Genomic DNA, 11,429 nt, shown 5'->3' on the forward strand with positions numbered 1-11,429 from the left:
GTAAAATGTGGGTATATCATGACATTTGGACTGAAACATAAAGAACAAAGAAGTAGACAATATTAACAAAAATACAAAAATGACCTCAAGCAGACCTAAGGCCAAGAGAGAAGAAATTCAACCCAGGAATATTGTTGCCATTCCAACCTGGGTGCAGACAATTCCCAACTCCCTTCCCCTTTCCTTAGGAACCTCCCCCAATCTCCAAATTTTGCTTGAGGGTGATTAACAACATTGAACTTAGGACCAGGGGAGCATTAAGATAGCATACCAGAGGAAGGGGCAGATAGGGGAAAAAACTGAATGTTAGCAGTTTAAATGGTATCTTTGGGAATAGACTATAGTACTTGCACACTTTGGACTATACACGTTGGTAGGCATGTAACCAGACTAACAGTAACTCTTTCATTACTATGGCTGTAATTAGAATATCAATAAATACTTTTCTCCTATATTTATAGGGGCAGTTGTTTAGCTTCTGGCCTGGTACCCTGCCCTGGAACATTTGTATGTGACAATTTGCATGCAGTTTGTATGTGACTACCTTCACCTAGTGCTATAAAGAACTTATTGTATTGTTTATCTCTCTGGCTGACTTTTGGCAGGTTTGCGAGACTAAGTTTGTCTGCTTCATGTCTTATCACCATAAAAAAACTTCCAGGGATAGTGGAAGGAAAATCTGTCTGTCAACATTGCTTAGTAAATCAATAACCACAGCATGAGAGCAGGACTCCCCAGCCTGATCTACCTCCATAAATCTGCAAAATCTTCAGCTTGCAGCTCAGCTGGTTAATGGAGGCTCAGATTTTGGGATGGTGCTCTAATTAAGCTCCTACAGATTTTGTACGGACTACAGGTTACTCACTGCTTTCTCAAATAGCCAGAAATGGTGAAAGCAGTTAATTATCACTGAATGGACCCTGGCAGTCAAGCCCCAGCTGCAGCCAGGGCAGCTTTACTAAGTTATGTGAGCTGAACAGCATTTGTTTTCCTTCATCTTGTATTGGTAACAAAAATTAGTGTCTGCTTTGAGAAAGATACTGACCTGGTGAGGTTAAAGGTGTTGTTGTAGTAGGATTTTCAGCAGCTGCTGGAAGAAAGCAAGTTCATTATAAACTTCTTTTATAGCACAGTGTCTAGTTTTAGATGACAGAAATGAAGATTAAAAAGAAATCAGCTGTTACTATTTCTCATTGAATCACTGTCAGTGTCCTGCTTCCTTCCTTTTGCCTCATTCCCAATCATTTCCTCAAACTCCATGATTTTCCCAAGGAAGAAAGATCCCAAAAATGAGTTGAGGTTTTGAGGTTTCAAAGCCACTGCAGTTCTGCAGTTTCTTTCAATCCTCAATCCCTATTGATTGCACTGCACATTTCACCTGGGAAATCTCTCTTGAGGCTTTTTATTCTATAGAGATTTGCAGAGCACCTGTGTCTTAGAGAACAGTATTTAGAAGAGATGAATGAGTTAAAATTAACCTGGGATAGTTTACAAGAAAGTAAGTTAATTTTAATCACTGTGAAAACTCACTTCAAGCAAGTCACACCTGTGTGACACCTCTCTCCCTCTCTGAAATAGGAATGTCTCTAGCAGAACATATTGATATATTCAAAAGTGCCACATATTGTGGTTCTTAATTAGTTACAATTATTTTATTGAAGCACTCCTGGTAGAACGGACAGGTGATTTCTCATGTGGAAAGAGGCATTTCAATGATCCATAGCAGGAAAAGTTTGACTACCTCAAAGTTCATCAATGGATGAACCTTTTAAGATGCTCTTAATTATTTTTTGGTGGCATTTCTGAAGTATAACAAGCAATCAATTTCCATAGTGTTCTGCAGTAATTTGTAATAAACAAGCAGTAAAGAGAACTAAATATGTCCAGACTCTGAATTTAGCCTTTGAATACTTGAAGTATTTAGCAAAAAATGCAGCTTTTGGTATAGAGTAAGAGACATGGCACAGCAGATTGCCACTCCTCAGGTTTTACTTGATAGTAACTCCAGCAGGTCTACAAATGTCAGCTAATCAACTTCTGCTTCAGATTGTTTTTTAACCTCATCCTCAGTGAACGGCTGTTTTGCAGCTTTTTTTCCCGTAAAAAAAAGGATTCCCACTGATCTTGAAGTGCTTCCATTTAGACTGATATATTTTCTAGTACTTACACAAAATATCTGTATATTTGCAGAATTTAAAGCAACCTAGTCCTCAAAGCCCTGTTCCTTTCTCTCCCACTTACATTTACCTAGACTCTACAGGAATACGGAGCCTGTTCCCTGGGTGCACTGCTCCCAAAGCAGTTTGTTTTTTCTACAGGACATATTTTTCAGTAAACAAGTCTTTACTCACTGCAACTCTGAGCCCTTTTCTTAATTTTTAGCAGAACAAAATTGTAACTGTATTTACTTATGAAACAACATGGTTGGGGCTTAATTGCTTTTATTAGAGGGCTAAAAATTACAAATATTATGCTTCATAAAAGGTGAAATTGAGTGGTTTTCACTGGGAAACCGCTACTTTGCCCTTTACTTCCTCCTTAGGGAATGCTGGTTCATACTTTGTAGTAGAAGAGGTTGTAAATTCTTTAAGCTGCTACTGAAAGCTATGTAATGGGGAGGAGGGCACCCGAGAGAAAAAGTAATGATCCAATTGGTGTCCGGGAGCCAAAAATTTCATTCCTGCTGCCTGTAGTTCTGAGGCATTTTTAGAATTAAAAACAAAAACCAACAAACAAACAAACAAAACCCCAAACAAATAAACAAAAACTTCAAACAAAAAACTCCCTAATATTACCTGTGATTTGTATGCTGTTCACATCAATTTTCAAAGCCTTGGTAGGATTAGGGTTATTTGCAATGACACCCCAAACCAGCTCATTTTTTATCTTCTCAACTGTTACCATCTGGGTAAAATAAAGGGTGAGGATCACCACCACACTAGCAATATAAAACAGAGAAATCAATTAGTTATTTGAGCTGATGAAAAAATCTGCTATAGTACATCATCTAGACAATATTTCATTCTAACTCTGGTTCCATTGGCGAAGGCAGATGGTTTTTTAAATATTGGCTGACAAAGATGACATAAAGAAACATTTCTTAATCATCAGGTCAGTTTGAATCTTGGGGAAACTTTGTTTTTTCTTTATTTACTCTTACTCACACTATCAGAAAAAAAACCCAAGACATTCATTTCAGTTGCTGCAATGGAGCAGAACTTGAGGAAAACTAAAGAAATAGCTTTACTGTTGTTCAACAGCTGTATTAATTTTAGCCCTAAAATATTGAAGGTGAACCTGGAAGTATAATGAAAATTGTATAATATGGCAAAATATAATACAAAGTGACCACTTTTATAACGCAAATCTGTGGATTCTGCATGTTTTGCAGATCTGCTGTGTGATTGCCTGGATTCTCACAAGGAAAAAATGATGTCTGAAAACAGAGATCTTTAGAAATTGTGGTTAAACTGCATTTAACTTGTATGAATTTTATCTAGAGTGCTTTCTGTTCCCTTCATCCTTTCTAGAGACTATTATGAAGTTTTATGTTTGCAGCTAGAGTAAGGTAATGTTGAAGTATGACACCTGCCAAAGATAAATGTTTTCTCCTTTATTTAAATTTAGGCGTAAACTTTTTTATCCTTAAACTACCCACTTGCAACTGACTCAGTAGTGCTCTTTGTAAGGAGTGATTAATCCTGTTGTTTTGCTGAGCACAGTTTGTAGTTTGCAATATGTAGAAAAGCTCTCCTTCCTGTATATTTCTGATAACCTCTAGGCCATGCTGAGCAAACAAAAGCTTTTATTGCTGTTTTTGTGACTCAGCAGCAGCGTTTCAAGGGTGAAATGCCAAGCAGATTGCCTGAAGGGGTAAACACTTTTTAAATGAAAAGAAAATAATGTCTGAGACAAAGTTATTGGATGCAGAAATGAAGACAGATCCTTACTGTTGTATAAAAACAAGATCCAGCATTCAAAACCAGCAGATTTTCTGCAATTTCTATGATTGTTGTGTCAAGACACAGTGGTGGGATGAGTTTTGCCAACACAGTTAGTTACAGTTCAGATATCTGGGTTCCCATTTTGGTTGACAGAAAGAAGTAAGCTGTTCTTTGGCATAATTGGTCTCCTAAAAGGCATCTAAATTGACCAGATGAGAAAGCTAAAAACCCAGCACTTACAAAGACAGTCTTGAGCAAACTGCTTAGAGATGTGTCCATCTTCGATGCCCAAATTTTGATGAGAATAGTCCCTTTCTTTGTGCAGAACCCAAATTTTCTGCAATTTCTATGATTGTTGTGTCAAGACACAGTGGTGGGATGGGTTTTGCCAACACAGTTAGTTACAGTTCAGATATCTGGGTTCCCATTTTGGTTGACAGAAAGAAGTAAGCTGTTCTTTGGCATAATTGGTCTCCTAAAAGGCATCTAAATTGACCAGATGAGAAAGCTAAAAACCAGCACTTACAAAGGCAGTCTTGAGCAAACTGCTCAGAGATGTCTCCATCTTTGATGCCCAAATTTTGATGAGAATAGTCCCTTTCTTTGTGCAGAACCCAAATTTTCTGGCTGTATCTACCTTTACAAGGACAACACTTTGTAAGTGGCCTACTCTTGCTGCTGTGTATCCATTCCCTTAATGTTATATAATCCTTCATAAAGTCATCATACTCTGCTTTCTGGCTAGCAGGGATATGTCCTCACTATTTCAATCAAAAGATTGCTCCAATGTAAATCTGCTTCCCATTATTTACTGATATTCATGGTCAGATAATACCCCAATAAATTGTTTGGTTTTCTTTTTTCAAGGACAGTCATTCAAATAAACTAATCTCCTCCACATATTTATCAACTTTATGTACTTACACTGATATAACAAGAACATGTGGTAGCACAAAACTATTGATCTGTTTTCATGTAATGTGTACTTTAAGTTTCTGATTTCACCTATGAGACAGCCAGCTAGACCATTCATTTCTCAGGGTTCTTCAGTTCTGCTAGAGTCAATCTTTCTTCCTCTGTTTTGTTCCTGCCTGCAGTGTGTCATTAGACTTCTCTTGATTTAAAACTTGAGTTACTGGTAGTGACATGAGGTCTGACCTCAGTTTAAGCAGTTTTACATGAGCAAACTCAGCACAAACCTATATATTTTCCTTTCTAGATAGTTTCTTACCTTTCTTACTCTTCCATTTTTCTTTCTAAATTGACAGTCCCAGGGACTATCTCTTTTTAAAAATCTAATCCTAAAGGAAGTTTTAAGAGAAAAGATATGTCTTGAAGCTTCATCCTCTTTAGAGGGCCTTATCTAAATTCTAAAAATATTTGGTTTTGGGGTTTTTAAAATTGATTCACAGTCCACAGAAGAATTGTCTAAATTAGTAGTATCATTGTCTCTTGCCTATATTTTAAGTAAACTTTGTTATATACAGTTACCTGGTCTCTGATGTCAATCTGTTATGGTCATTTTCAGATTTCCTGTAGAAAAAAAAGCAACAATAAAAAAGAAGAAAAACCACAACCAACACCACGTGGCTGCCATAGAGATTATAATGTTTTGGACAGAATGGGGACTCGTCCTGGAATTGTTTAATAATGAGAGACAGTGTTACACGTGTTTTGCTAAATCAGGACCTTATTTAGAATACTGCAGATGGAATTAACACCACAGACCTGGCTGCATACCTTGGACATTTTAGTCAGCTGGCCTTCAGTGGGACAACTAACACCCCAGAATATTGAAAATGAGCTTTACTAAATGAAGCAGATTCACGGAATCTTTAGGACACAGAGGCTGCAGCTTTTCCTGTGTCAAATGGCAGCCTTACTTGTTAACACCCTAAGGAATGTGAATTAAGTGGATCTGTATCCACAGGGACATATGAACGCCTGAGCCTCCAGGCTTATGCCAGGAGATCCCTAACCTGAAATTCAGCAGTTCTTCGAAATCTGGAATTTTTCTGGGAGGGTGTTAGGGCTCAGCCTTACTGGTTTGGTCAAAGCAAGGACACACAACACGCTGGTGACAAACTGAGCACATTGGAAGATGTAAGATGTGAAAGGCACAATATAGGAGGTTCCCAAGGATGTCTTGGTAATCAAGGTAAATACTTCTGGGAGAAATACCAAAGTAAGGACTTTTGACATTTATTTTCAAAGTTAAATTAAGCTGTACCTACTTGAACTGGGAGATTTCACATCTCTCAAACTTGTATTTCAGATCACTTTCTTGAAAGATATTTTGTATCTGCATGAAAGAGAGAAATCTTGAACCAATACAGTAATTAAAAATACACACATTATCACACTATAATCATGGTTTTAGTACTAAATAACTTTTTCTAGACTACAGAAGCAAGGTATTTCTTTGGTGATTCACTGATTTTCTCAAATAAGGAGTATATTGGGTTCTGACCAGGCTTAGGATCTGAAATAACTCTTTTTTGGAAAGAAAAAAATCATCAACAGCAATTAATGTTAAGGAATTAATGTACCTACAAATACTCTTGAATAAACAACAATCTGATAGGTTCTTACCAATTTTTCTACATCAAAGGCAAGGACTTTGAAATCAACTGAGGAACTGTTTTGTAAGGTGGAAGTGAAAGATGTGCCAGAGACTATTTTTAATATTCCCATATAGCTGTGAGTATTCACATCTCCTTCAGCTAGATAATGAAAAAAAAGGTGTTTTAATTATATAGAAGTAAATGAAAAATATTACATTGGATTTTATTTCACATGGATCATCAATACAATAATTTCTAGGGTTTTTTTACTGCTTTGCAATGATGTTCTGCCTAGTGCTCAGTTTAAAGAAAAAATAGACTTTTTAATGTTTACAATAATTATAGTGGTAATAATATTTTTATTAATTCCACTTGCCCTTAGTTCTCATTGCTTTCACTTTTGTTTTAGATTTGTTTTAGTGCAACACTGAGTGCATAAAGGACACAATGATATACAGAGATGTTCTGCCTAGTGCTCAGTTTAAAGAAAAAATAGACTTTTTAATGTTTACAATAATTATAGTGGTAATAATATTTTTATTAATTCCACTTGCCCTTAGTTCTCATTGCTTTCACTTTTGTTTTAGATGTTGTTTTCCTGCAACACTGAGTGCATAAAGGATATAATGATATGCCCATTTATGTCTAACAAAAGGGACAGAGATAAACTGGAGGGCAAATAGTGAATTATGAGTATTTTGTATGTTCTGGATAAAAAAAATATTGCAAATTATTGCCTCACATTTTATGTATTTGTGCTGTGCCCTTTTTTATATGTGTAAGCTGGTTTCAATGACAGCCCTAGAAACATCCAGTGTCAGAATTGTTAAATTATTTTTGACCTTTCTTTATGTATTTGTGCTGTGCCCTTTTTTATATGTGTAAGCTGGTTTCAATAACAGCCCTGGAAACACCCAGTGTCAGAATTGTTAAATTATTTTTGACCTGACATTTCGCATCAATACATTCATGCAATTCTGGGAGAATTTATAAAGAAATTAGACAACTGGTCCTTACTGCAAATTTAATCTTGACTTTAATATGCCACAGGTCATGACGTATACATAAAGGAATTCATTATACATTAAAAAAAAATTTCTTCACTGTGTAACGCACTGGAAATTCTCAAAAAATATCTGAATTAAATCTGATTGATAGGAAATGCCTTTTGCTTACCAGTTGCAGTACCAGTGGTATTTTAGGTTGTGTTTGAAGGCATTAATATCAAAGCAAGTTTTAAGACAAAACCAGATGTCAGAGACTGAAATATTATCACTCATGGCTTAAACATTGTTATGAAGGAGTTTTGCCCATTAAGGCAAAACTGCATAAAGAAACTGTTGAAATATTATCACTCATGGCTTAAACATTGTTATGAAGGAGTTTTGCCCTCATTATGGCAAAACTGCATAAAGAAACTGCGACCACCAAAGCCCTCTCCTCCCTGGAGACACCTCCTAACAGGACCTGGGCATTTCCACCTGGCCCAAACATATATTAACCCACTGGATTCTGTTTTTTTCAAGAAACCCCCACCACCAAGAGGATCAACAGAATGCCATCAGGATCCATGAAGTATTGATATTTTCTGCTTAATCTGTCTCCACCTTACTCTCCCCTCCCAATCCCCTTTTTTCTATTTCTTCCTTTTTATCTCTCCTTTATTGTTAGATAAAACCCATACATATTGACTTTGGCATATGGTCTCATTTGCACGTTAATTTGTGCAGAGGCATTTCCAAGAAATTTAATAACTGAATCATAACAGCAGATAAGGAATTAATACTACAATGAACAGTTTATTATGGAAGGCATAGCATAGCGACACCAATTTAATATCAACTAGTAATAGCAGACTGCTTTGAGCTTCTTTGAGGCTTGTCCTTAAAACAATTGCAAATCTGTTAAAAAAATACTCCTAAATAGTAAAAGCCTTTTCAAATCATATATCAACTATAATTAAAATTATTTTATAATCATATTTTTACATTTTTTTCTATTTTTCTTTTAAAACCAAAGGCATTAAGTAAAAGCCTGTCTCTAGATTCAGTAATACACCCTTTGATTTTACTGGAGTGTGATAACATTCTGGTAGGAAGGTAAGAAAGTTGGTAGGTGTTGCAGTTTTTAAGATCAGGAAACAAAAACAATGGCAACTGAAGGAACAAACATGATATTCTGACATAATGGTCTTGGTTGGTTGTTTTCATTTTTTTAACAGAAGTCTTACAGAAAATTTAGTCTTCATGAAAATTTTGCTGTCAGAATGAAATAGTATGAGTTTTTGGTTAATCAAAGCAGCAAAATCATAAATGTAGCAGAATATTTCCTCAGCAACAAAAATAAACTGTGAGACTCTCTCTAGCAGCTCCATAACCCTCACGTGTTTTGGAGCCCTGAACTGGATCCAGTCCTCCAGATGTGGCCCTCCCACTTAACTTATATCCACATGATTTCTTAACCAAAATTTTAGTTCCATTTGAAAGTCATGAAATATTGGTATTTTAATTTAGTTTGCTTTGAGTATCAGTAAATTCTTCCATCACATTCTGAGCACTGAATAAAGACTAAGAGTGACTTTACCTGAGCTTTACATGGGGCAGGCAGCTGGCTCATGTAGGAGCTCTCTCACACCAATAAATGACTTAAAAATATTTTTTAAATAAAGAAAAGAATACATTCCAAGGGACGGGCCTCACAAACTCTAGGAGATTATTAGCCTTTCAGTGGATTATTTTTATTCTGATTCAAAACTCATACATGGAGAAAAAGGTAAAATTTCACAGTTTTCTATATTACCTTCACTAGTTGATGAATATGGTGGAATAACCCAGGTTTTATGGCTTGCATTGCATCTTAGGGACCTTTGTCAAAGCCTAAACCATGAAAATTATTTTCTATGTCTTCAGAGCATGATTCCAGTGCTTGGGTTTTCACCTTACTTTGTTCCCATCATTTTTCAGGGTAGGAAAACACATAAACCCTAAACCACTGTTTCCCCTGTCCCCAGCATTAAAAACATAGCATGAAATTAAAAAAAAAATATATAATTGTAAGAGCACTGTTTTCAAAGTCTAAGGAATTCCTAAAGATCTGTAGCTAAAGGCTGGCTACTTACCTCGTTCCAGCTCCTGGATTGATAACCAAGAAAGTACAATCAGTCCAACACTAACACACACAAAAATTGCAAGCAGAGAAGCAAAGAAAATCTCATAGCTACTAAGAGAAACATATTTCTCATCAGATAATTTTTTCGGCTTCATTTCTGTCTCAAAAACTTGTGTGAATTAAGAACTGACAAAAGACACAGCCTGAGAAGGAAAGTAATAACCCACACAAACAGATATATATAGGAGATGCTTGTAAATGAATTACATCATAAAACTTCACTGACATAGGTTTTTACAACATTCCTGAGCAGTCATAATCATGCACAGGATATGCAAATAAGAAGAAAAGAAATCTGCTCAGAGGGGAAGCACTGAAGATTCTTGTCTCAGATGAAGAACAAGCAAACCACAGAAATGTAAGGTTGGTCACTGGATTTGCACTTTTTCTTGTAATTTGGTATTTTTAAGTGACAATATAAAATATTGCTGCCAAATGTATTGCTTATACAGTTTTCTTTTTTATAATTCCTCACAAGGGTAATTATGAAGACAACAATGAAAGCTGTATCTTTCCTCATTCTGCTTTAAAAGTTCCTTTAGAAGTAATTTCATTTATAAAGGAAGTGCTGGGAAATGAATTGTTTAGTAATGTGCCATAGCTCAGAAACATGTTCAGCACTGAACAGTAATTCAGCAGCACAAATTTAATCTATGTAAGACATGGTTCTTTGACCACAGAACTGGAGAACTAATCAGAGAAGACATTATGAAATGCATGCTTGTTTTGTATTTTCTTACCAGGCATAAATGTGCCATGGGATGCAAGTCCTTGATAAAGTTAAAGCTCTGTGGATGGTGAGAGCTGCAGCTGTAGTGGAGCAAGAGTAAATTAAAGAAGCAGTGTAGTAACCAGTGGAACCATTTGGATATAAATTTAATATGTCAAAACTTTTGAGCTTCAGAAAAGTAAAGCAGCCATATTGATTCTATGTTTTGAGCCTTGGGAGTTACTGTTTCTGACTCTCAATCAGAGTGCTAAACCCAGATTTGTGGTATGGCACTCTTCCTTGTGGAGAGTCTGAGCACACCAGCCATATTCCTGCCTGTCAAAGGAAAGGGAAACTTCTGAGTCAATCTTTGGAAGACAGAAGCTCTACCTAACTGTTCATTGACAGAAATGGAGATAATATAAATGGGAAAGAAATGAGAAAGTCTTGAAATGAGACTCTTGGTTGACACAGCAGTTCTCTGTCCACTCTTTGAGAACCATGGTATTTGAAAGAATTGCCATTTGAAAAGATATAAAGCACTAAACCACAATCAAAATCTTGGCCTGACAGCAGGAACCTCAATTTAGCGAATGAAAGCAATAAAGTAATATTTCACTTTACTAAAAAGAAATAATTATTTACTTAAACTCAAAGTTTTTAAAACAGAATTCATTGCACCTTAATCATACTGCCCTTACAGAGCAAGAGAAAATGGAGACTGTAACTTGCAAATGGATTAGATCTGTGGGTCATCATGCTAGAGAGAGTAGGAATTGCTTTTGTATATATTGTATATCATAGACACACACATACATGAATACAAATGTGTGTAGATATAGGTGCATACCTATGACCAGATCATGTTTGTAGTGCTGAGCACTGCTGAACTGTGGCATAGTAGTGTCTTTGTAACTTTTTGTGCTTTCTCAGCGCTAATTTCAATATCCTTCATTTCAAGGGGTTTAAGTTTCGACATCTTTCTGAACACTGACTCTCACACAAATTGATGCATCTCTAAATAATTCACTTTGCTCAGCTACA

At 36.0% G+C, this 11,429-nt stretch overlaps 1 protein-coding gene across 1 annotated transcript in view; it reads right to left on the reverse strand.

The window, feature by feature from the left end:
* The window catches only part of TMPRSS15 (transmembrane serine protease 15), a 54,123-nt gene extending 44,352 nt beyond the window's left edge, over nt 1–9,771 (reverse strand). Inside the window, exons 1-6 of the mRNA XM_039713176.1 lie at nt 9,627–9,771; nt 6,537–6,667; nt 6,179–6,246; nt 5,436–5,477; nt 2,796–2,938; nt 1,046–1,090 (exon numbers count right to left, since the gene is read on the reverse strand). Of these exons, the coding sequence (XP_039569110.1) occupies nt 1,046–1,090; nt 2,796–2,938; nt 5,436–5,477; nt 6,179–6,246; nt 6,537–6,667; nt 9,627–9,771 (574 nt within the window). The remainder of the gene's footprint in view (nt 1–1,045; nt 1,091–2,795; nt 2,939–5,435; nt 5,478–6,178; nt 6,247–6,536; nt 6,668–9,626) is intronic.
* Between the last annotated feature and the right edge of the window lie 1,658 nt (nt 9,772–11,429).

Source organism: Passer montanus, unplaced genomic scaffold, assembly GCF_014805655.1.
Source record: "Passer montanus isolate IOZ18808 unplaced genomic scaffold, ASM1480565v1 scaffold28, whole genome shotgun sequence".
In the NCBI taxonomy this organism is placed as follows: Eukaryota; Metazoa; Chordata; class Aves; order Passeriformes; family Passeridae; genus Passer; species Passer montanus.